This window comes from Chiloscyllium plagiosum, unplaced genomic scaffold, assembly GCF_037043375.1.
Source record: "Chiloscyllium plagiosum isolate Xiang-an unplaced genomic scaffold, Cpla_swu_hap1 HiC_scaffold_22, whole genome shotgun sequence".
NCBI classification, from domain to species: Eukaryota; Metazoa; Chordata; class Chondrichthyes; order Orectolobiformes; family Hemiscylliidae; genus Chiloscyllium; species Chiloscyllium plagiosum.
This window is the reverse complement of record NW_028270160.1, coordinates 25,414,205-25,441,819: the sequence shown is the minus strand read 5'-3', so window position 1 is coordinate 25,441,819 and position 27,615 is coordinate 25,414,205. Positions and strand designations below refer to the sequence as shown.

At 40.7% G+C, this 27,615-nt stretch overlaps 1 protein-coding gene across 1 annotated transcript in view; it reads right to left on the bottom strand.

Annotated features, from left to right (window-relative positions):
* Positions 1-8,631: 8,631 nt before the first annotated feature.
* Positions 8,632-27,615, bottom strand: part of dclre1a (DNA cross-link repair 1A (PSO2 homolog, S. cerevisiae)) — an 80,619-nt gene continuing 61,635 nt past the window's right edge. The window contains exons 8-9 of the mRNA XM_043712784.2: positions 14,219-14,360; positions 8,632-11,674 (exon numbers count right to left, since the gene is read on the bottom strand). Of these exons, the coding sequence (XP_043568719.1) occupies positions 11,478-11,674; positions 14,219-14,360 (339 nt within the window). The 3' untranslated portion in view covers positions 8,632-11,477. The remainder of the gene's footprint in view (positions 11,675-14,218; positions 14,361-27,615) is intronic.

The window sequence follows — 27,615 nt, the reverse complement described above, 5'->3', positions numbered from 1 at the left end:
TACAATTCTAAGACAGAGAATGAAACCAAAGAGGCACCTAACATCAACCCAGATATTGGAAATAACAATGGAAAACCCAGTTTTCTTGACAATGTAAAGTTTGCATTGCTAATATCTCGGGGTGGGAAGTTAGGAGAGATTTCCCATACACTAGTCAAGCAACAGACTGATGCAGTCACATTTAAAAAAAACTCATAGAAAATGTCCGAGACATCATTATCACCATCCCAGGGTATGGTCTGTCCCAATGCAGATCAGACCCAGCAGAGGGTCAACACAGTGGCATACGGGCATGAGCCTGTTGCCACAAAAGTCCTCAACATTGACTCTGGGCCACATGAAATTTGTTAGCATTTGACAATATTCTGCTAATTATCACCTGAGAGCCTCTCAGTTGGGGAATGCTAAATGCCAATTGGAAAAGTGCTGAGAGTGACAATGGCGCAGAATGTATTCTGGGATGAGCTTCTTTGCTGTCCATCACCAAGAGTGACTCAGTAGACCGCTATTGACAGAGCTGGTCTAGACCTCAAGGACATAGCTTCTAAACTGAGTGTGTATGAGGTGGTGAGGTAACCAACAAGAGGAAAACAAATAGGTTTGATGTCGTCCTCACCAAATTAACTGCTACAAATGCATTTATCATTGGTAGAAGTTAGTGTTACACAATTGTGGATACACCTTCACATTAAGAACATTCTCTATTGTGTTGTGGTAAGTGTGAGGTGCTGTGTTCCAGATGCAATTCAGTTGGTCAAACTACTCGACATTAAGCAAAACATAATTTATTTAAACACTATAGTCAAAATAAAGAGAACTTGGAATAACTCCACTTTATTGGAAAATTTAACAGAATAACAGATTATTTTACTACTAAACAATAACTGTTCCAATATAGTAACATTCCAAAAACATACCCTTGGCAAAAGGAAAATTCAAAAAACAGGATTGTCTAACATGTAACTCCGTTGAAACTTTATTGCTGGAACAGCACAGCAGGTCAGGCAGCATCCAGGGAACAGGAGATTCGACGTTTCGGGCACAGGCCCTTCTTCAGGAATGAGCAGAGAGTGTTCAGCAGGAGAAGATAAAAGGTAGGGAGGAGGGACTTGGAGGAGGGGCGTTGGAAATGTGATAGGTGGAAAGAGGTCAAGGTGAGGGTGATAGGTCGGAGTAGGATGGAGGCGGAGAGGTCAAGAAGAAGACTGCAGGTCAGGAAGGCGGTGCCGGGCTGGAGGGATTCGGCTGAGACAAGGTGGGGGGAGGGGGGATGAAGAAACTGGTGAAGTCCAAGTTCATCCCCTGTGGTTGGAGGGTTCCCAGTCGGAAGATAAGACGCTCCTCCTCCGACCGTCGCGTTGTTGTGGTTTGGCGGTGGATGAGTCCAATGACCTGCATATCCTCGGTGGAGTGGGAGGGGGAGTTGAAATGCTGTGCTACAGGGTGGTTGGGTTGGTTCGTCCGGGTGGCCCAGAGGTGCTCTCTGAATCGCTCTGCAAGTAGGCGGCCTGTCTCCCCAATATAGAGGAGGCCTAACATGTAACTCCAGCAGTCCAGAAAGAAAAACACCCATAGAAAACTCAGAGAGAGAGAATGTAGCCTTCCAACCATGCTGGATCCAGCAGCAACTACTGAAAGCTAAAGACCCTGGTTCTAGAGGAGTTTGACCACTCCCATTCAGGCTGCTTCTATTGTTCCAAATTTAATAAAAACCCCAAGACCTCACAAGTTGTTTATCTTCTCATAGTTTGCTCACCACAGGTCCCCCAGTCTCTCTCTAGAAGAAACCAGAACAAAACACACCTATTAAAGCCACAGCATTGTCACACTAGTGACACCTGGGAAATCGAGTTGCTACGTGAAGAACTTGGTTTTGTTTAGATAGTAGTTGATATTTTCAGAAAGCAGTTGCACATGGATCAACAAACAGGATTAAACGGTAGCCACCGAGAATTGAAATGTGTGAGTTTGGCAACCTGGGGTGGTCCAGCAACTTCCAAATATATTCATCCTTCACCTTAATAGATCTGTTGTCACATACAATTGAAAGTAATAGGGTGCTATTGGCACTAACTGAGAATTAGAGGAGGTTGGCCATTAGCCAAAGGTCAATTAAATGGCAGGTGACAAACAAGGCAAGAGCCAAGCACAGAACCTAACTTGTAAATTCTATCCCCAGTTCCCTAATTGAATAAAATAGGGATAATTCATGCTTGATTTTTTTTTCCCAAGTTAAGTAGAACACAATGCTAGAAACTCAATCAACAGATTGTTACCACCATTTCTCAGTGTAATGCAGTAGAGAGTTCTTTTTTGCAGCACAGTTGAGTTACAAAATTCCGCTTTTCGCCTGGCTCTGGCAATGGATTCAGTATTCTTGATTGCTGACGTTTAAAAATTAAAGTGTAATTTCAAAATATTTTGTACTGGGTTGAATTGTTGCAGGTGGGAGGGAGCATTGAATTTCAATTGGACAACACTGCTCCATATTGATAAAATAAACTGGATCTAGTAGGAAATTAACAGAGAAGTGAAAACCATAACAATGGTAATGCATATGTATTCAATATTAAAAGTAGAGACAATTGTTCAGATACTAATAAATGTGCTTTCTCCTGAGGTGCTATAAATTAAGGTTTACAGTAGGCTTCCTGTTAATGTGATTAAGTTCAACAAATGAAAAGGAGAAAATCAATTGAAAAAATGCACTATGAAAGCAAAGTCGAGAGCATGGTGCTGGAAAAGCACAGCAGGTCAGGCAGCATCCGAGGAGCAGGAGAATCGACGTTTCAGGCATAAGTCCTTCAAAGACCAGGAAATAATTACCAAAGAGAAGTCACACAACAAACAGCATTTCAATAAAACTAACTACTGTCGTTGAATCAATGTGTCAAATTGTTACAATTTATTTGGCAGCTTAACAGGAGGCCATTGAAAGGTCTGGACAATCAACAAAGTTTGTAAGTGTAAAAAATTTGTATGAAAATTAAAATCAAAGACAGTACATAATGAAGAGTCTTATTCTATCTAAGACTGTTATATCACCTAAGAAACAATACAGCCAAATGAGAAAAAAGTTGCTGAATTAATCTACACGAAAAAGCCAGCAGATCCTTTGATTTATTTTGAGTCTGGTAAGTCTTACGGTTTTTTTCCCCTCAAAATTGACTCCATAGGGTTGTTCACAAGCTTTTCCATGATATGCTTGCCAATAGCATTTTGTAGTCTAACGAAGTTCAAGTATAATATCATGGATCTATATAAATTTTCTGTGTTTGAAGTGAGAAAAGTATTGGATCTGTCTTCTGAAACATTTGTAATCACAAAATTCAGTGGTTGATGGATAGTTCAGTCAATTAGTGAAAATATTCTTTGATGTTACCACAAATAAAGTATTCCAGCTCTGGTCCTTTGCTGCTTTTCCAGGAATCCATCAACACCTTGGAGAAGGAGAATAAATGTGACAAAAACTATGAGAATTCCAGTGGTAGGTGTAATTGTATCCAAGAGATCAAATCCTATTCTTACAATTAACTTTCTGGAGAACCGGTTGTGGGGGTAGCATTGGTAGTACAGATGGGCAGAATTGTACTGGGATCTGAGTGCGAGGGCGATAGGGAGGACTGGTAGAATTGGGCAAGATGTTCGGCAAAGCCAATCTTAACATTGACATCATCTCGCCACATCTTTTAAATGTTTTTCAAGCAACGTAGCATGATTCTCACTCATCAGCGACATGTTCCCAACTGATGCATGTTATTGCTTGTTAAACAGCTTGTTAAAACAAAGAACAAAGACTTTGCAGCACAGGAACAGGCCCTACAGCCCTCTAAGCTGTGCCAATCCAGATCCTCTATCTAAAACTATCACCTATTTCCTAAGGATCTGTATCCCTCTGCTCCCTGCACATTCATGTATCTGTCTACATATGTCTTAAATGATACTCTTGTGCCCACCCCTACCACCTCCGCTGGCAATGTGTTCCAGGCATCCAACACCCTTGGTGCGTAAAGAACTTTCCATGCATATTTCCCTTAAACTTTTCCCCTCTCACTTTGAACTCTTGACCCCTAGCAACTGAGTCCCCCACTCTGCGAGAAAGCTTCTTGCTATCCATCTTGTCTATACCTCTCATGATTTTGTAGACATTAATCAGGTTCCCCCGCAACTTCCATCTTTCTAATGAAAATAATCATAATCTAATCTATTCAACCTCTCTTCATAGCTAGTGCCCTCCATACCAGGCAACATCCTGGTGAACCTCCTCCGCACCCTCTCCAAAACATCCACATCCTTTTGGTAATGTGGCAACCAGACTTTTCACAGTATTCCAAATGTGGCCGAATCAAAGTTTTATATAACTGCAACACGACTTGTAACTCCATAAGGGCCAGTCGAGGATGGCTGGGAGGAGGGGGCACAAAGACTATTGCAGCCAGGGACATGTATGTCCCCCAGCAGGGATTTGAAGAGATGAGGGCTGGCACTGGCAGGCCGCTCCAGGCGTTGGGTCATGAAGAGGAATTGTGGGAAGGGGGTTGAGGACAGATAGGCAATTAGAATAATGATATTTGGTTTGAGTTTGACCTTGGGAAGTGTAAAGTCTGTGGTGTTGATGGAATGGGCACCTAGAAAGGATAGTGATGTTGGGAGTCTCAGCAGCTGATGCTTCAAGCCATTGGCGGAGGACCATGCAAATCGCCAAAACATTATTTCGAACTTTAGATTGCTAATCATAACTCTGCTTTACCAGTTGGTACAATTATTGAATTGTCAACACATGCCTATGTATAACTCTTTATATTTGTTTTGGAAAAGGGTGGATGTTGTGTTAAGTCTAACAGCTAGTGTACAATACACTTAAGGGACATACTCATGATTATCAGCATATCATGGCATCTGACGTGATGGTTAAAGGTTTCATCCTCTAGTTGGCTAAGTGCTCTTGCAGCATGACACAATGATACATCATATAGTTTATATTGAATTGAGCCCAGCCATGCAGTTCCTGTGATCATATGTGTATGCCAGGTGTAATAAGTGTCTATTGAATCCTTAAGTACTATGTTACTCACATCTCATTCTTAAGCAAAGAATTAAAAATTACACAACACCAGGTTACAGTCCAACAGTTTTATTTGGAAGTAGAAGCTTTCAGAGCACTACTAGTGGGGCAGGACCATAGAACAAAGAACTTATAGCAAAATATCAAAGTGTCATACAACTGATGCAAAGTATTGAACAAACCTAGATTGCTATTAAGTTTTAATCACTTAAAATGGGGATGCAGGTTTTGAGTGATTAATATGTAAATCCCAGAACTTATTATAAGTCACAGTTCCAAGATAACTTGCAGTTTTATTAAAATAAAGGTGACATCTCAGCTCAGCCAACACATTAGACGTATGAGATTAGAGTCTGCCTGTATCCCAACCTTGAGTCAGACTGGTTCTATTTCCAAGTAGGAATTTATAAAATGTCACATGGATTGACTTCTGACAGATTGTGTACTCTTTGAACAAAATAGAACGTATCTGCAAATAGAAATCTGCCCTTCAAATTCACCCTATAGACTTATATGCGTGCGAGCGTGGGAGAGTGTGTGTGTGTACTTAATACAATGTGTGCGTGAGTGTGACTGAGTATATGCCTTTGAGAGGGTGCAAGTGTGAGTGTGGATGCGTGTGTGTCTGGGAGTGTGTGTGTGTGTGTGAGAGAGAGAGTGTATAGCGTAGTGGGGTCACCTGCAGTGTGACAAGATCCCGTTTGAGGCCATCCTCATGGGTTGTCAGCCTATGCTTGGTGGCTCTGTGTTGTTGCACATCCCGAAGGCCATCTTAGAGGATGTTCAACCGATGATCTGAGGCTGAATGTCCCTGACGACTGAAGTATTCCTGGATAGGGAGAGAACATCCTTGTCTGGTTATTGTTGCGTGGTCTCCATTCATCTGTTGTCATAGCATCTGCTTGGTCTTGCCAAAATACCATGCTTCAGGGCATCCTTGCCTGCAGCTTATGAGATAGACAATATTGGATGAGTCACATGAGTGATGAAGGGCTCTTACCCGAAACATTGATTCTCCGGCTCCTGCGTTGCTGCCTGACCTGCTGTGCTTTTCCAGCATGCCACTCTCGACTCACGTCATGAGTACCTGCCGCACATGTGGTGGATAATGTCCCCATGTGTAATGGTAGTATCCATGTCAACACCCTGACACATTTTGCAGTGGTTTCCATGGTCAATGTTGTCCTGAAGGCTGGGCAGTTTGCTGTGAACAATGGTCTGTTTAAGGTTTGGCGATTGTTTAAAGACAAGAAGTGGAGACGTAGGGAAGGTCTTAGTGAGGTGCTCATCCTCATCGATAATGTGTTGCAGGCTGCGAAGAACATGGTGTAGCTTCTCCGCTCCCAGGAAATACTGGATGACAAAGCGTCCCCTATCGGTTGCATTCCGTATTTATCTCCTGCGGAAGTCATTAGGGTTTCTCGCTGTGGCACATTGGAACTGTCAATCAATGAGTTGAGCACCATATCCTGTGCTTATGAGGGAGTCTTTCAAAACCTTCAGGTGCCTGTCATGTACCTCACGTTATGCTAAGAGAGCTAACACAAATATCACCTCAGGAGGTATTAATATCCTGAAGGTAAAATAAAAATGCCCTTCACTGCATCCATGGGAGATAGAGGGTGAAGAACTGACCTGAGTAAACAGTGGCCGCTTATAAAGAAATGATTCCCAGATCTTAGATACCACGTCATAATACATTAAAAAGGAGTTCAGGCTCTTGGTAACAAAGTGCTAAGCCCAATTTTACAAGTAGAAATTAAACGTTCCTTAATCCCCTTATGTGGTTGCAATTAGGACAATTGGTCAACTTCATCTTCAACTATCACAAATTCCTACTACCGAGGTTCCAAATTATCTTGACACATATGAACTCCTGAGGTAATGCACATTTTCACCTTCTCCAAGCAATAACGTAATTGTGCACTACTCCAAATGCTCTGTATCTTCTCTGTGTATTTGTTAATTTACTTTCAATTCCCTTTCAGGGTTTCGCATGTGCTACAAATTCTGTGACTTGGCTTAAACTAGCTTTTAAAATCATTATTAATGTTCAGGGTAAACAGCTTATTTCAAGTACACATTGTTCGACCATACATAGTAGTGGTGTATTGGACTTAGGGCTCATTGGACCACTGCATTCCCTGTAAGTTAACCACATTTGAATTGCTTCTCCTTTAATTGTATTATGAAAATTTAGAACTTAAAATGATGACAGCTTCAACCACAGTTGTGGCAATACATCTGAAATTTAGTCAGTCACTCTTACCCATAACTTGATTTCTTAAAATTCATTTATGGCATGTGGGTATTGCTGGATGGCCAGCATTTATTGCCTCTCCCTAGTTGCCCTCAAGAAGGTACAGTGAGCAGCTTTCTTGAATTGCTGCAGTCTACTTGCTGTGTTGACCCACAATGCTATGAGAGGCAATTACAGGATTTTGACTTCGCAACAGTGAAGGAACAGTGATATATTTCCAAGTGAGGATGGTGAGTAGTGTTGATGGGAACTTGCAGGTGGTGATCTTCTCATGTACCTTCTACCTTTATCCTTCGAGATGGAAGTGATCATGGGATCAAAAAAAAAATGCTGTCTGAGGATTTTTGGTGCATTTCTGTAGTGCATTAGTACACACTGCAGCTACCAACTGTCAGTGTTGAAGGGAATGGATGTTTATGGACATGGTGCCAATAAAGCAAGCTGCTTTGTTCTGGCTAGTGTCAAGCTTCTTGAATGTTGTTGGGGCTGCACCCATCCAGACCAGTGGGAATATCCTATCACATTCCTAGCTTGAACTTGGTAGATGAAGGACAGGCTTTGGAGAGTCTGGTGGCAAGTTACTTGCCACAGTATTCCTAGCCTCTGATCTGCTTGCATAGTCTGTGTTTATGTGTTGAGTCCAGTTGATTTTCCAGTCAACGGTAACCCTCCAGAACATGGGTAGTAGTGGATTCAGTGATGGTAATACCACTGAATGTCAAGGGGTAGTAGTTAAGATTGTCACTTATTGGTGATGGTCATAGCCTGGCCTTTGTAATGGTGCAACCTTTAAACCCAAGTAATTTGCTTCAGCTCTGTAGCTTAAATGTCAGGCTAGAGGGAAGATAGCTGGGAATGCGATAGGTAGTTGATGGTGGGAGGTAAAAGTGATAGGTCGGGGAGGAGGGTGGACAGGTTGGACCATTCAAAAGGATGGTGGGCTGGGATTCAAAAGGACTGGGATAAGGTGGGGGGAGGGGAAATGGGGATACTGGTGAACTAGCGATCATCTAACCACACAGGAGCAATGTAGATTTCACCAGTTTCCCCACTCCCCACCTTATCCCAGTGCCAACTTTCCAACTTAGCACCATCCTTTTGAATGGTCCTACCTGTCCACCCTCCTCCCTAACCTATCACTTTCACCCCCACCATCATCCAACTATCACATTCCCAGCTATCTTCCCCCAGTTCCACCACCCCAACCAACCCCACCCATTTATCCCTCAGGTCCTTTGGCCCACAAGCCTCATTCCTGAAGGGCTTATGCTCGAAATGTCGATTCTCCTGCTGAGGAACCAGAATCCTCAAACTTTGCATCACATTTTTAAACCCAAGATCTGTCCAGAGTTCAGTACAATTACTCCAAACATTTAAATTAAATGTTAACCAAATCAGAAAATAGCATGTACGTCAACGAAAAAAAAATCAATAATGACACTCTAAATTGCTTTAAAGCTACATATAAAACAGACTACAAGGAGTTAACCTAAAGTGACAGACATTGGCCTACAAACACACGCAACTACAGGGACTGTTTATCCAGCCTCTCCAGAACAAACTTGTGTGTGTTACAGATTCAGCAGGAGACTTTCATGGTCAGTCTTTAGCAAACATTTGAATTAGTTGACAGATGCCCCTTTTGAGGCCCACTGGCTATAATATACAGGTCTTTATTTCATTCCAGGTGTGAGCCTTTCTCCTTTCACTCTGGTAGAAATTAATTCCACGCTGTACTTAGCATAGTCAGCAACAAAATAATTCCCTGTCTCATCAAAACAGTGCAGTCCTAAGTTTTGAACAAAGCTAGAAAGTAACAAGATGATTTTTGCCCTTGTGTCAGTTTCCCAAGTCTAAAGCAAGTTTTTCCAGTTTCTAAGAGGTGAAAAGAACTAAAAATTCTGTTCTAACTCCCAAAACACTTTCCAAGGTAAACAGCCCTTTATCCCCTAGTTGGTGACAACGAATCCCTGTTTTGCTGAACTTGCCTCATCTACTAACGATTGCCATAATGACTGGCCTGCCATTGTCCTTGATTGACTGCAAAACCTAATAGACAGCTGCAACCATAATATCCTCTTTCCAGCTCAAGTTCGCTCCACCTCTGCCTCAATTATCTGTTGTCCACCTCAACTTTTTCCCTTCATTTGATAACTTCATATGACAAGACGTCAGGAATACCACCTTGTAGCTCACAACCTGCCTATATCTATCATTTATCCCTTTTTGTAGCAGACTAGTGTTCTGTGAACTACATCTGTCATCTTAATTCCAATTTCAAATGGGTATACTTTCTTCCTGCTGCTGCTTACATTTAGGCCAACAGCCAGACTGCTTCCACTTGCCTGTCCATTGTTCCACTTCAACAGAGTCATCTAAAATCTGTACACCCTCAAAATTCTACTACCACCAAACAAAGCAAGTTAATAATAGCCTAAAACCCCATTTTTCATAGATTTTTCTGGTTACTATTTGTTTTGACATCACCTTCCAAACACACTAACAGGCTAAACTCTGACAGACTTGCACACACAAATTAATTTTTATCTTTTGACTTTTCCCACAGCATTCCAAACTACTGTGGCCATTCCTATACAATTTCTACCAACCTCTTCCAAGTTTATTTTGCCACAAATTCAATTATTGGTTCAGTGTCACTTCTGGAGTTGTTTTTTCAGTACCAAAGTACAATTAAAACACCCGCTTATCTTCCTAGTCTCTTTGCTGGGCACCCTACTAGGTTTTTTGTTTTTTCAGTGGATCCCCAGGGGATCCTTTTTTGCATTACATCTATTGACTTTGCTCTCATTTCCACCAGAATTTTAGTTAGTTATTGACCCCTTAGGTCCCCAACGAAATGTGTTGTTTTGTTATCACAAAATTCACACTGATCACCAACCTGAGATTTTAATTTCTATCTTTTGCCTACAGTGTGGAAACAAGCCCTTCGGCCCAACAAGTCCAACCGACTCACTGAAGAGCAACCCACCCAGATCCATTCCCCTACATTTACCCCTGACTAACGTACCTAACACTATGGGCAATTTAGCACAGCCAATTCGCCTTACCTGCACATCTTTGGACTGTGGGAGGAAACCGAAACACCCGGAGGAAACCCTCGCAGACATGGGAAGAATGTGCAAACTCCACACAGACTGTTGCCTGAGGCAGGAATTGAACCTGGGTCCCTGGCGCTCGGAGGCAGCAGTGCTCACCACCGAACCACCCCTATGGGCATAGTTCTTCATGCAAAAGTCTATAGATGAGTAATTTTAATCTTTAAGTTAAAATACAATATTAGCAGAATGGCATGAAATTTGAAACGTCCTTTTATAGTATGGTTTAAGGAATAATTATATTAGATTAGATTCCCTATCTACAATGAATGACTGGAGACCATCCACGTTCAGAAGCTTAAATTTCAAAACTCACATTTTTCTTCCTTAGGTTTCAATTACTACTTCCAATATATGTTGAGAGGTATATTAAGGTAATCAGTGGTGATTCTTTCCTAGTGGGAAGTGCCTATCTTTTTCATAATCCCAACCCATAGGCAAGAACATGCCTTACAAGACATATTAGAACCTTAGAACAATACTTCATTTGTTACTTTTTCACAATTTAGTTAACACTTTTCTCTAAGATTTTAAGCAATGAATGTACATGATTGGCAAGTCGACATGTCTTGCATTTGCCAAGAAATCCATTAATAAAAACAAATTATGTTTGCTACAGATTGCATTTCTGTAGAATTATATGCAGCACTGAAGAGGTTCAGACATATTTCTCATCTTTATTTCTGTTATTATAAATGTTTCAAAACCTTGGACTGTAGCATCATTCATGTTACTTGGACCAACCTATAATTTATTGATATATTTCTCAAACCATTTATATTGTATGTAGTATAATTACCTTTCTCAAAATAGTGCTAAAGTCTTCCTGCATGATGATCAAGTATTGCCGAACATTTAAGGCTACACAGATTCATCACTTTAACATTCTTTCCACATATAATCCATACAGTTTTAACTATATATCTATAGAATATCAATTACTTTATAATTATTTTATTTTTAAATAAATTTTATACATTCGTTTTCAATCTAACTTCATAAAGACACTTTAAAATGGATTACATTCTCTACACATTTACACAAAATTAGTTGATTCTGGATGTGTAACATCCGTCTGTTCAGTATTTATCATCCATTCATTAAATATCTTGTCCATCATATTCCTCTCCTGCCAGCTTCCATTGTTAACTGTTGGAATTATTTTATCTGGTTTCAACCACTGTACAAATCTCTTCATCTCAAGGTAGCTACTGTGTTCACTGTAAGGAACACCTGCAACACATAATTGTACAAATAAAAATTAGAAATTAAAAGGATGGATATTAATTCTAACCATCCCCTCCTCCCAACAGTCTACTTACTTATTTTGTAATGTTCTATTCTCTACTTGTCATTGAGATTTTGTTTTAGAGGAGAAAGTGAGGACTGTAGATGCTGGAGATTAAAGTTGAGAGTGTAGTGTTGGGAAAGCACAGCAGGTCAGGCAACATCCGAGGAGCAAGAGAATCAATGTTTCGGGCATAAGCCCTTCATCAAGAAGGGGGCTACGTGGGGTGGGGACTGAGTTGGGAAATTATGGAGAGAAATCTCAAGGAGACAAGGTCAGTAACAGTCCTGGAAACAACAGCTGGATCTTCAGATCATGGTCCAAGGTGATACTGTAAAGTCCATTTGTAAAAAAAAAAAATTTCTGTAGTTTTTATTGTGGACTTAAATGCGAACATAATTATGAGTACTATTTACACAGTTGCTGGTTCAAGGTGATAGTTTGCAATCAAGCTGCAAACAAGTCATGTATAAATGGTGATTTAGCTAGCCACAAGTAGGTGGTTGATCTGTGGGCTAGTGAGCAGCTATCAATGACAAAGACCTGCCTGCCAGCAACTACATGATTGAGACACCCGTTGAGAACTGAGATGAGGAGGAATTTCTTCAGTCAGAGGTTGAGGAATCTGTGGAACTCATTGCTGGAGAAGGCTGTGGAGGCCAAATCATTGTGTCTTTAAGTCAGAGATGCATAAGTTTTTGATTATAAGAGGATCAAAGGTTATGGGGAGAAGGCAGGAGAATACGGTTGAGAACATATCAGTCAAGATCAAATGGTAGAATCTGCTTGATGGGCCAAATAGCCTAATTCTGCTCTTGTATCTTATGGCTCATTCTCAGTTAGCTGAGTAGCTTGGGATTGTGAACAAATTAAGGAGAAGCCATTAGATTTTTCAAAGATTCAGGAGCTGTTTGTTCTCTGCAGTAAAAGTCACTAAGCCTGAAGAATACCAGTTTATTTTTCTTTCATCAGTTGCTGCAAGCTGTGAATTTTAAATAATAAGTTTAAGACTTAAGTCACTGTGTGAGTGAGTTGCCTCCTGCGAACAAGTGAAAGCACTTGGCAAAGGATGACTGAGAAGCAACATTCTGATCAACACAAGAATTATCTCCACAAACCCTGTGGATAGGAACCACTAAACTGCTTTCCCAGACTTTCCCTCTGCCCATAACAGCAATGTTAATTTCCTGTCTGTCTGTATGTGTGCAAGGTGGAGTTTTAACTAGTAGAGTTACATACTGACTGTTTACAGAGGAACCTCAATTATCCAAATGTCGGATTATCCGAAGGAGATCTAGAGGTCCCGATAGAAACAGTACACCAAAGAAGAGTTTCCAACACTGATCACATCTTTTGTTTATAGTGATTAAAGTGAGCTTGGCTTACTGAAATGCTGCCAAGAATAGTCCTGGACTGATGGGAGCCCAGGCACTCTCTACAAATGACTGACCTCCCACCCTCTCTCTCTCTCCCCACACACTTTCCCTGGAGTTCTACACAGGTATATACCCTAAACCTCCCTTCCCCAGATAATCTCTCCAACATTGTCCTGTACAGAGCAAAGGTGGAAACGGTCAAAAGGTTGCAGTAAAACGTTGTGTGTGGGGCTGTGTGTGCACGCGTGCTAGTTGGAGTCTCACCCCCCAAAGGCAGCAGCAGTCTTGTTGTTGGTGTCCAGTCCGGCTGCCCCGGAGTGGGGTCGGGGGGGGAGGGAGTGGTGTTGGAGTGGGTTTGGGGGGAAGAGTAGGGGGCTCGCGCACGTTGTGCTGCTGCCTAGTCTCCCAAACAGGGAGCAGCCATAACAGAAAACTCCGACTCCCAGAGGAAAGGCATTGAATCAATAAACTGAATAAATCAATTATTATTGATTATCCTGCCCATCTCGTTCAAATAATCGAGATTCCTCTGTACTTGTAGCTTATTTATGATTTGTAATAAATAGTGATTCTTGTTAAGTATAGAAACTTGATCTGTGCTTTTTGAAAACCTGGGTCTGAAAGTCAAGTAAATTGGAGAATTCTGCATACTACTTAAAAAATCTTGATTGTTTGTTAAGCTACCAGGAATAGTAAGGCTCAACTTCCAGCAGACTCACCCAGTGAGGTGAAGGAATACGAAAAGGTTGAGTTGGTGCTCAGCCTAAGGTAGAGGTAGAGGTTGACATGCCATATGACAAAAGTTTTACCCGTGTCAGCAGATTGATAATGAAGCCAGGATTAGAGCTGAGAAAACGAGTATGGAAAGTTCATAGGGAGACAAGTTAGAGTGTGTTTGAGGAGAGCATAGAAATTAACATGGTCAAGACAGTTCTCAAGGAAGAGATCAAGTGCAAGTAACAGGCCAGACGGAAGGGAAGTATTGGAGACAGGTGAAATGGTCCATGGGCTGGGAGGGGACTCAAAACTTTACTGATCCACTTTCATTGTATGCATAAAGCTCATAAAAGACATATACAGAAAATAATTGCAAATGGCATAATATTTACCTACCATAAATTGTGAACTTTCCTTGAACTCGAGGCTTGATGTCACTTATTGTACCACCTAGGCCTGAGTATGCCCATCCAGTTGGTTTGAATGCCACAATTTGATCATACTTTCCTGGGAACTTGTTCATGTGTGCTTGTAAGCCCTAAAATAAAAAACATTACTTAGAGGCACAACAAAATGGAAGGCTTGTAGAACTGACTTTTCTGAATATTTGATTTTGCCCTTTCTTATGAACTAGATTTTAACTACATGGCTTGGAATTGGTAAGAGAAAATCTACTCCAAACTAAAATTCTCAGGTCTATTAACTTTGAAAGCATAAAGATGTATTAAATGCGACTGTCTAAATGACTCAGCATTTGGAGAGGGTTGGAGTATAACAGTAGGGAAGTCTCAATGGAACTGTAGAACGTGCTAGTGAGACCACATCTGGAGTTCTAGGAGTAATTCTAGTCCCCTTATTAAGAGGAGGATATCATTTCATTGGAGGTAATTCAGAGAAGGTTCACCAAGATGCTCCTTAGTATACAGGGATTGTATAATGAGCAAAGGTTGAACAGGTTGAGATTCTACTCACTGGAGTTTAGAAAAATGAAAAGGGATCTCATTGAAACATTTGAATTCTGAAAGAGATTTGACCCAGGGTAAATCAGAGGATGTTTTGCCTCATGGGAGAGTCTAGGACCAGAGAGCATAGTCTCAGATCAAAGGGATGCAAATTTAAGATTGAGAGGGAGGAGGAATCCCTCCTTTCAGAAGATTGAGCGAGCCTTTAGAACTTCTTGCCATAAGTAGCTGTGTAAACTGAGTCCTTTTGGATATTTAAGGTTGAGACAGATAGAATCTAGATCAGAAAGAGAATCAAGGGTCATGAGGAAAAGGCAGGAAAGTGAATGTGAGGAATGTCGGATCAACCGTGATCCCACTGAATGGTGGAGCAGACTCGAAGGGTTGAACAGCCTACTCCCATTGCTGTTTGTTATGGTTAGCATTCAAAATGAGATAAACACAAAAAGTGGAATTAAAAAGAATATCGGATATTGAAACCATACTAGCCAGCCATTCTTACACTAATTTTAATGACTAAATTTCCAAGATTCATATGCTTTCATATTAAAACAAAGATCCAACCACCAAATAAATTTCAATGGTTTTCAGTAAAGGAATTTGTTCTCCTTCAGTATGTTTCATCCCTTTCAGCTATTGACTATTTGGAAGTAATTTATTATTTTTATAGCTATTTAGAAACTATAGCTCCATTAATAGCTTTTAATACTTTTGGAGAATCTCATTAATTGTGCTTTTAAAAATACAGGTCCACATTGTAAGTATTTCATCCCTAGCCATAATTCCTAATACAAAGCAAAGAACCCCCATATCAGTCAGCTTTTCAGAGAAATTGAAAGTTGGCCCTAGCATTTGCTTGGAGCTAGAAGTCTGCTAGTTGATATGCAAAAGGATGTTAAGCATACCGGACACCATTCACAGCCATTTTCCTGACTAAATGCAAAAAGAACAAGTTGAAAGATAATATTACAAAAAGGAAAATATTGCAGGCGCTGAAAGTCCAAAATAAAATTACTCTAAAATACTCGGCAGGTCAGACTGACGATAGGACATCACCCTGAAAGTAATGCCAGAAAGACAATATAATTACCATACATAAACCTTTTCTTCAAATGAGCATGCATGTCTCCAAAGAGAACAATGACTATTCAACCACATGAAAAATTATTTTGTGAATAATTTTACCTAATAGGGCCAGTCAGATAATTTTGTTGCAGTGGACACAAAGTTTCAAGATGACGTGGTGCCATCATCCCAAATACTTAGAATCTGAGAGGACAGTTATGGATATCAGCATCTATGGCTCTTTGCATTTAGTTATGTAAAATATGGTCAAGGGATAGAACACTTGGGATCAAGATTTCCATGACTATAGATTAGTTTATTCTGAATTAGAAGCTTATAATACATTAGTAAAATTTTTACATAATAATCCACTAATTATCAGATCCTCACTTATATAAATAAAACAACTTTGTATACAATACGGTGTGCAAGAGATTTGAAATCATTCAGAATCATTACTGTTGTTTTCTCTTCAAGTTCGTGCTCTGTGCAACATGGACTTGGCTCGGAGGAGAAAACTGTCACAGAAAACTATCATTTCACTCATTTGAAATTGTACATTTAGGTATAGAACACCTAAAAATAATTTAGCTTTATAGTGTACATCTGTGTTGTTTCATGAATCAGCTTGCTTCAGTAACAACATTCTCTCAAGAAAGGTTAAAACCCTATTCCTTGTTACCACATATCCAGGCTGATCCTTTGGTGCAGTATAGCATTATTGGAGGCGTTATCTTTCATAGGGAATGCTCAACATGATTGAGAGTGTTAAATGGATGTAACACATTCCAATGAACATTGTTGTTTTTAAAAAGAGAAGCGGGGCTTCAGCTGGTGTCCTGGCCAACATTTATTCAACCAACACTATCGAAACAGACTAAGTGGTTATTCTTCATGCTACTGTTTGTACATTACTGGTTGAATTTCCCCAAAAAGGGACTGCAAAAATAGTTTGAGATAACCTGCCAGAATTATTTAAATGCAAATTCTTTCTTTTCTTTTATTGAATTAGCATATGTTTGTTTTAAAAAGTACCATTGCAAATTTAATGCTGACATTACTGTGGACCATGTGGAGAAACTATATAGCAGGTAACACTAAATGTATTTTGAAGGACAGAATAGGTTTTTGATACACTGGAAACAGGCAGAGTCATAAATACATCCACAGACAGGAGGAAACTACATAGCAGATAGCTGAAGGCACGAGTAGTTCTGCACAACAAATAAAATGGGGAAAGGAGCAGGCAGTGTTTTGTGCATTAGCAGACAATGGCCCGAATGTGAGCAGAGTTTATAGTGTGTTTATATGTAGGAACTGAAGCAATGGATGGGCTATTGGGCTGTATGTTGGTGGTGGTGGTGACGGTGTTGGTGGTCCAGGTAGCGGTCCAGGTAGCTGTTGTGCACACTTGTTCATGCCAAGTAAAGCTGTTTCTAAAATCAAGACTCAACGAGCAGCTTGAAAGGTAGCCACAATAACGAATGCACCCGAATGGACACAGGTACTTGAGACACTCAGAAGGCACAAAAGAGCAACACTCTCCTCATGTACTGTGCAAATAGTCACCTCCTCAAACATATTTGAGCAATACCACTTGTGTGAGTATGCCCTCCCAGCAACTATGAAATTGATAGTGACTTAGATAGTTTAAAGGGTGGCAGTAGACCCAAGTCACTATAACACCAAAACTGACTGATCTCATGTACAAGTGGGCAGAATGCACAGAGTCCTAGGCTAATGTGGCCACACAGAGGTGATGGTAGTGAGATTTGCCTCCACTGTTGGATTTCCTCAGGTACCAGGACAATGGTTACAATTGGTTGAGCAGTCAAGAGGAATTTGTCTATAAAAGGGAATTCACTCTTTTTTATGTGCAATTGGTGTGCCTCCACTTCAAATTTGATAGTGTCATGATACCTCTATCTAGAGTTAGTCACAGCCTACTTAAATCATTGGCTGTTATAGGGCAAGATTATTTGTTGAAGTAGTAGCACTATGTGTAACCTTACAAGGGAGGGACATAGGGAGTAAATCGCCACCACCTAAGCAGGAGGGCTAACACACAATAGATGGGGCTCCTGAAGCGGTAGAACAGCATTAGAGTTTATGCTTTTTATTAAAAGGAGGAAGGAGCTACATGCCCACCCCATGGAAACAGTAAATTCCCTTCACTTCATCTTGCACAGATTCCCATCTCGCCACTGACTTCCTAATGAACTGCCACTGTGGCAATGTCAACTATTATCACCTCCATGGAAAGCAGAAAAATGAGATGTGTCACTCCACCAATGGACCAACTGCTTTCTTGCAAGTTGTCCACTTTTTTTCTTGCAAGGTCAAGAGGTAAGTGATAATATCATGGCCCTCTTTAGATTAGATTACTTAGTGTGGAAACAGGCCCTTCGGCCCAACAAGTTCACACGGACCTGCCGAAGCGCAACCCACCCATACCCCGACATTTACCTCTTCACCTAACACTATGGGCAATTTAGCATGGCCAATTCACCTGACCTGCACATCTTTGGACTGTGGGAGGAAACCGGAGCACCTGGAGGAAACCCACGCAGACACGGGGAGAATGTGCAACCTCCACACTGTAATCAGTGTTTCACTCTCATGCCGGTCATCATCTCTCAGAATCCCTCCAATGTGGAAAGAGACCATTCGGCCCATTGGGTCTGCCCCAACCTCCGAAGAGCATTCCACTAGATCCAACTCACCACTCTATCCCTGTTACCCCACATTTACCATTGCTAATCTACTCACTGAACATTACCAAGCAATTTAGCATGGCCTATCCATCTAACCTGCCCATCTTTAGACCATGGGAGGAATCTGGACCATCCAGCAAAAAGCCATGCAGACATAGGGAGAACATGCAATCTCCACACACAGACAGTCACTCAAGGCTGGAACTGAACCCAGGTTCATGGCACTGTGAGTCAGCAGTGCTAACCACTGAGCCGCCCACACCCACTGCAGTTTTTCAAATATTTGTGATGAGCTTTGCCCTTGGCTCAGGAATGTATTGGCATGCACATATGGTCACTACTTCTGAGTGCACAAACCCTTAGTCTGCTAAGTTCACAGGGTTGTTGGTAACCAGAGAGTTGGGAGATCCATCAACAAAACGACCCTGGGTTTGCACAGTACTTACCCAAGTTGATCTCAAAAGGACATTGAAGCACTTCCTGCACTGAATCCATAATATACTGATAATACAATCACAGAATTGTTGTGGTGCAGAAGGAGGCTATTAGGCCCATCATATCTGCAACTGCTCTTAGCATTTTTACTTAGTACCAATCTTCTTGCACACTTCCAGGCAGTGAATTTCATACCCAACTAATCACTGTGAAAAAGTTTTTGTTCAGCTCACATTTGCTTGTTTTGTAAAAGCTTGAAAATGCATCCTTTGGTTTTCAATCCAATGAATGGGTACAGTTTTTCATTATAACTTTTCCAGGCCTTTGGTAACTTTGAAGGACTTTCTTCAAAGCTCCCATTTGGCCTTTGCCTTTCCAACGGTGGAAAAAGGATCTTCTCCAATCTTTCTTTATGAATAAAGTGTCTCATCCTTTGAAACGTCCTTGTAAATCTCTTCTCCACTCTCCCCAATGTATTCACATTCTGCCTATAGAGTAGCATCTACAATGCTCCTATTGATGAAGTCTCGAATATTGTATGCTTTATTAATAGCTTTCTGTCCTGCCACCATTAATGACTGATGCATATATACAATCTGAACATTCTTTAGAATGGTACCCTTTATTTTGTACCATCTCTCTATATTTTTTATACCAAATGCAGTCTCTTACGTTGCTGCACTGAACTTGATTTGTTACCTATCGATTCACTTAAAATGTGTGAACATCCTTTTGAGATTCTACACTGTCCTCCTAAGTTTACAATTCTCATAAGACTTGTATTGTCCACAAACTTTGAAATTTGTGCTGAATATCTCGTGTCAAGATGGTCTCCGGTCAGGATAGTGCAGCACTGTGTTTCGAGTGGGACTTGACCCCACCACTTCTCAGTTCAGAAGAGAGCATCGTTCTCACTAAAGTATAGATATTTGTGGCTTTCTTACTTTTTCTTGATGATATAGCTACTTTTTCAAACAATGCGCAGAATATCTCCCACAATATTTTATTTACGTGAATTGGACAACTGGCTGAAGAAGCATACTGCATAAGAACTGGTAGGCTAATTATTTGTAATGTATACCTTAATTCCCAAAGAGCAAATCTACAAAAGTCTAAAGTTACAGCCTGTTATCTCCCAATTATAACATTAACCACATTAAAATCAAGGAGAAAAACATTCAGCACATTAGATAAAAAGTGAACAGTAGATAAAGCTGTCTTAATATCCTCTAATGGGACTGAGTTTCATACGATCATAAAGTGAATCACTAACTAGCTTAAATGAAAAATTGTTTAGTAGGTTAGATGGATAAAGTTTACAATTATATACAATTTACAGATTCCAAGTCATGTGATCATAAATCATTTTAAATTCCTAGAACTATAAATTTTAAGATTTTCTTATGCAAAAAAAAAGACAAGATCTAAAAAAAAGTTACTGTGTTAATGTCAGGTATTCAAATTATAAACCAGTTTGTGGGCTCAGTACCAACAGGATCAAACACCAGGAAAATGCTTTAGAGTAGAAATTAATCTTTCAGAATAGTTTTTTCAACGTGTCCTATCCTTTTCATTTCAGTTACCACAGCTATTCAATGTGCCTCTGTCATAGTGAATGTAGACAATATAGTTTACCAAATTTTTCCTTAATCTCCTTGGAGGTTAGGAACAATGTATGAAATTTGCTGTATTTACATATTCAATTACCTGAGGTCAAAACAATGTCGTAGTCATAGAGTCATAGAGATGTACAGCATGGAAACAGACCCTTCAGTCCAACCTGTCCATGCCGACCAGACACCCCAACCCAACCTAGTCCCACCTACCAGCACCCGGCCCATATCCCTCCAAACCCTTCAGATTCATATACCCATCCAAATGCCTCTTAAATGTTGCAATTAGACCAGTCTCCACTTCCTCAGGTAGCTCATTCCATACCCGTACCACCCTGTGTAAAAGTTGCCCCTTAGGTCTCTTTTATATCTTTCCCCTCTCACCCTAAAACTATGCCCTCTAGTTCTGGACTCCCCGACCCCAAGGAAAAGACTTTGTTTATTTACCCTATCCATGCCCCTCAATTTTATAAACCTCTATAAGGTCACCCCTCAGCCTCCGATGCTCCAGGGAAAACAGCCCCAGCCTGTTCAGCCTCTCCCTATAACTCTCATCCTCCAACCCCGGCAACATCCTTGTAAATCTTTTCTGAACCCTTTCAAGTTTCACAACATCTTTCCGATAGGAAGGAGACCAGAACTGCATGCAATATTCCAACAGTGGCCTAACCAATGTCCTGTAGAGCCGCAACATGACCTCTCAACTCCTGTACTCAATACGCTGACCAATAAAGGAAAGCATACCATTATGATTCAGAGAACTTTGGATCAGAATAGAGCAAAGATTCACTTGGTTTAATTTATAGCTCTATATAATTTACTGAATAAAAACTGAAAGGACTGCAGATACTGTCCCTGTTTCCACACTCCTCAGTGACTCCCTCCAGCTCAGATTCAACCCATGTGGATTCAAACTGAAGTTTCATCCCTTGTGCTTTAAATCCACCCAGGACCACAGATATCTCCATGATATTCAACAATCTCCAGACAGGTGCTCTCACTGTATCCTGAGATACCCACTCAGTGCTATGCGGTGTCACATGCACATTGTTGATCTCCCTCTCCCCAACAGCATTGCAACTAGCTAGTTCAGGGCTGCACCACTCCACAGTTCCACTTCATCCTCTGACTCATTTGTCATGCTAACAAGAAACATTTTTGTTTGCTTTCAGGCATCAAGGCCCACAAGATACAACAACTCAGGGATACCCATAGATTTCTGGAATCTTCCTACCCTCCCCTCTGACTCCATCCCCTCACCCAACCCCACCTCCTGTCAGGTATTTACCATCCCTCCTAACCTTCCACTGTCTAATGCTGAACATTCTATATTCAGCAAAGGTTTCAGCTTTATCCCTGTGTCACCACCTTAATGAATTTCAGGCACGACGTGACGTTGAATTCTTCATCATCTTCACCTATGTGTCCATTTCTTTTGAAGAGTCCTCTCCCTGTCCCACAGACCCAACTGCACAGTTCCAATATTCTCCCTCCACTCGGACCCCTCCCTCTGGCCTTTTCCCTGCAGTTAATCTGTTCATTGATAACTGTCGACATGGCATTGCTTGCTTTAATTTCTCTGCTCCCCCTCACCTAATCCAATCCATCTCTCTCCAAACTAATTGCACTGTCTGTGCTTAGATCCAACTCCAACTTTGTTATTAAGTCTGCCGATCAGGGTGCTGTTGTAGTAGTTTGACATATTGACCTCTACATTGCAGAGGCTGAGCGCCAACCCCCAGATATCTCCTCTAATCCTCCCCTGGACCATGGCCCCACCATGGCACATCAGGGCATTGTATCAACTACAGTCACTGACCACTTCATTTGACGATCCCTCCCACCACTGCCTCCAAGCTGATTATCACCCAGCCCCATACAGCACGCTTTTATCTCCTTCTGAAAATCCCGGCAGGCCCATTGCTCCAGCCTGCTCCTTCCCCAGAGAACTCATCTCTTCCTACCTTGACTCAATTTTTTCTCCCTGGTCCAGCCCCTGCCCACATACATCCATGATTCCTCTGAAGCTTTACTCCAGTTTTGGAATTTCCAGTCACCATCTCTACCATGGATGTATATTCCCTTTACACATATAACCCCCACCACTTCTTCCACTTCTTCGTGGAGCAAAAGCCTGTACTGTCCCACCCTCCTCTGCTTGGCCGAGCTTGGACTCACCATCAACAACTTCTCTTTTAACACCCCTCATTTTTTTCAGGTCAGAGGGGTCGCCATGGGCATTTCATGAACCCCAGTTATGCCTGTCTCTTCATGGGGTATGTGGAACATTCCATGTTCCAGACCTATTCTAGCCTCTACTCAACTCTTTCTCCAATATATCAATTATAGCATCAGTGTTGCATCCCCCACTCATCTAGAATAGATTTTGCTTCCAATTTCCACCGCACCCTCACTTTTACCTCATCCATCTCTGACTCATTCCTTCCCTTTCTTGACAGCTGTTGTCATTTCTGGGAATAGACTGGCCACTAATATCCACTCAAGATTAGAGTGGTGCTGGAAAAGCACAGCAGGTCTGGCAGCATCCGAGAAGCAGGAAAATCGACATTTCAGGCTGTGGTGAAACGGTTAAAAATTATGTCCCAATACATGTGTGAATCTAACCGGAATGGAGGTGTTGCTTAGTCCCGTGTGAATCTTATTACACACCTCCCCGTGTGAATCTTCTTATCTGTATGTAACCAGAATGGAATGTGTTTTTTAGCCTTGCTCTGCTGTTCACATGAATGTTTATATCTGGAAAAGAGTATATCAGCTGGAAAAGTCTCCAGTTCAGTGAGTCTGCTCCGGGGTTACGTTTAACCGCCGAGCGTGGGTTGTTGGCAACCGCTCTACGAGAACTGACGGCTCCCAGTTCCGGTAACATGTAGAGTGAGTATAAGCCAGACCCGGGAGTCTGCTCCGGGGTTACGTTTAACCGCCGAGCGTGGGTTGTTGGCAACCGCTCTACGAGAACTGACGGCTCCCAGTTCCGGTAACATGTAGAGTGAGTATAAGCCAGACCCATTGTGGCGACGCTGCGGGGAATAAAATGCCCATATTCTAGCAGACTCGCCTCTTGGTCGTTTGTTCTGTGTCAGACTACTCTCCTACGAACCTGACCTTGAGAATTTTTTAAAACACAGGCAAAAGCCCTTCATCAGGAATTCTGATGAAGGGCTTTTGCCCAAAACGTCGATTCTTCTGCTCCTCGGATGCTGCCTGACCTTCTGTGCTTTTCCAGCACCACTCTAATCTTGACTCTGATCTCCAGCATCTGCAGTTCTCACTTTTCGCCCACTAATATCCACCATAAACCCACCGACTCCCACAGCTACCTGGACTATATATCCTCACCTCCAGTTTAAAGACTCCATTCCATTCTCCCAGTTCCTCAGTCTCCATCTCATATGTTCCAATGAGGCCAACTTCAATCAGGGAGCCTCCAAAATGTCCACCTTCTTCCTCAACCAAGGGTTCACCAGCACTGTTGTCGACAGGACTCTAAACCAGGTACAACCCATCTCCCGCACTTCTACCCTCACCCCCTCTCTTCCCTCCTGCAACAGCAATAGAGTTTGCCTTGTCTGTACCTACCACCCCACCAGCATCCACATCCAAAAGATCATCAGCCGCCATGTCCGTCAACTTCAGCCACCTATCCCTCTCCCTTCCCTTGTCCGCCTTCTGCAAGGACTGTTGCTTCCAGGACACCCTGGACCACTCTTCCTTCATTCCCAACCCCCCCCCCCCAACATTTAAACCAACATTTTCTTAGCTATCATCAATTCTGAGGAAGGGTCACTGGAGCCAAAACATTAACTTTGGTTTCTCTTCACAGATACTGCCAGATCTGCTAAGCTTTTCCAACAACTTCTGTTTTTTAAAACAAAGTACTGAAACTTATCTTTTTCTTGTTTTTACACAGGAGAAGTATCCCATCTTGTTGAAACAGCTTAATTAGCTCCTACTAGCTATCTCAGGAAACCATAAACTCAGGAAGTATATAGAGGATACCCCATAGAGACTAGTAAAATTTAACATTATCTCTCACGTGAGAAGCCCAAATAACTTAACTATTTTCCGGAGTTAAAGGTCATTCTAAATTAAACAAAAATGAATCCCAGCTTTCTCCTTTATACTGGTTAACCTTTTAAACGCCAAAGTATATATCAATCACAAAATACATAAAATTGAATTATAACAGAATTTAGCAGATTGTCCTTAAAGTTTCAGTTCTATTCAAATAATTGTCACCACTTGTCTAATCTAAGTATTAAATGGTTTTGACACAGTTTCATTGATTTCTACAAGTGTGAGCAAAGCAGAATACTCATACTATCACAGCACCGCTGACAACTAGCTGCAAAGATTAAAATTTTACAATCCTACTTGAATCCCAACACTTTCCCCTGCTACTTTAATATCTTCCTTAAAAGCCTACACTGTGACCATCATCCCATCTAACAGGCTGGATTTTGTAGTCAAAGACAAAGCAAAAGCACTCACCAGTAAACTTCAAAGAAAATCTTGTTCAACAAAATATAAGTATAGCAAGTCAATCATAGGCAGAAAACCTGGAAGCTGACACTGTTCACTCAAATTTTTAAATTTTGAATAAACGATTGGATGAATACAAGCAACTAAATTACAAACAAGCTTTAAAAATACTATGGAATTGGGAAACTTATGAAGAAATTTGATATTTCACAAATTATAGAATTAATTTCTCGGGACCAGAAATTACTTAGAAGTACATGTGAATTTACCATACTACTTAAAACACAGCTGGGACATTCATGGATTACTTTAGTGTTGCAATTGGTGATGGAGCATGGATAGAGCAAGAAACACCTCAAGTTCAGAAGCTCAGAATCACTGACAGTGACTTGTTACTTTGTGTGTGCAAGCTCCACAAACTGCTGTAAATATCAGTGCAACAATCACTATGAATGCAGATGTTTTCTCCATCACTACCACTGCAAAGACCTTGTAATTAACGCTTAGTATCTTTTTTCCAAAAACATAAGCAGTTTTATTTTCTTGAGCTGACAAGGTCAGAGTTTGTTGCCCATCTCTAATAACCCTTGAACTAAGTGGTTATCTAGGCTATTTTAAGGAGGACAGTTACCAGTAAATCACATCCCTGTTTATAGGAGTCATATGTAAGCCAGACAGGTAAGGATATAGATTTCCTTCTCCAGATGACAGTCGGAAATCAGATTTGTGCTTTTTTTAAAATGAGAGGTTCTTTCATGGTTACAATTACTGAAACTAGCTTGCCAGACTTTTTACAGGTAAATTACACAAACCCTTATGGATTTGAATCAATAACTCCTATTTATCCAGTTATATTACCAGTATGTGATACTACCAGTAATATTACATAAACTCCAATGGTTGGATTTGAATCCACGCTTGTTCACTGATATTAGCAGTGTGCTACCTTCTCCCTACTAACAGGCCTCAAATTTCCACAGGTCTTTGAATGTTAAAAGGGAGTGTTGTTGCTGTTATACTGTAAAGTGGACAAAATCATGTGACAGGAAATGCTTTCCACTCAAAATCAGATTGAAGAAAAATATCCAGTGTGTTTTTCACTGCAACCAGATGTATCAAAGTACTTTATAGACAGTTAAAATATTTTTGAAAGTAATATAGGAAGTATATCAGCTGTCACGAGCATAAATAATAATGTGATAATAATTTTATGGTCTTGATTGGGTGATAAGTATTGGCCAGGGAACCAACGATCCTTTCCCTATCCTCCTTTAAAATAGCAACATGGGATCTTTTACATCTTCCTGAACAAACAAACAGATGAATGTTTAATTATCACCATTACTTAGGACATTTCCACTATTTTCTATTTCCACTGCTACATTCCACATATTAGTTATTAATTAACTTTTGAAAATGAAAACTAATAGCCATTAGGAAGACAGACTTTGCACAAAACCAAAAGAATACCAAATAATAAAGCTTTCAAAAGCAAAATATCTCATGAAACAAAAATAGCTATAACATGAATCATATAAGTTCAATAAAATTGCAAAAGCTAAACATATTCCAGAAAGTCCTGCTACAAGTCCAATAAGTAGATAACCTGCAGGAACTAACTAGGGTATTTTCTTAAGGGTAAGTTTCAATAATATGACAGTCAAATAAAATGTTGTGGGCTAGATACACATTTGACCCTTCTAACCTAAAAGATGAAAGAATCAAGTCTATTCAACACCAATGAAGTTCATGCATCGTAAGGGCAATCGAGAGAAAGAATAACTAGTCTAACTCTTCAGTGTATTTCTGTTATAATACACATTTTGTCAACACGAATTAACTAACGTGATTGACAAATTGAGATGCTGTTTCTAAAGCACAAACTTTTAAAACGTGTGTTGGCTTTAATGTAATTACAGCACCAACACTAAGTGCTGTTACTAAAGTGCGATTTTTCTGTAATGCAGGGTTGCACAAGAACGCAACCATCACATTATAGAAGAACAGATTAAATATTTGAGGTATCTTTGGAATAAAAGTAGTACATAAAGAAACATTTATGAAGAAAGGCAAAGCTTTCTGGCCTCTTGGTTGATTGGTGCTTTCATTTCTCAAGCAGGAACATTGTTTCTTTGACCCTGGGTGACAATAGCTACAATCTCTAACAGCAACATGGAGAACTAGTCCAAAATAAACCTGACAGCCTAATCTTATTATATGGCAGAATTATTAGTTGATGTAGCTGCTACTAATTTTGAACAATTAAGCAATTAATTAGCATTATTACTATAAGCTTGAAGTATTTTATGTTTGCCCTTATTTTAATCATTAAATGTACCAAAGCTATCTCCTTGCTATTCATTTGCTCTTGATCCTAGTCCCTTGCAGCTGAGTACTTGGTGTCTGATTTTGTCAGGAAAGTGTACACGACTAGTACCAATGTTGGGAAAATATGCCAGACGGGGTTCATGAGCTGATTTCCTGGGATAAATTCTTGAAGATAC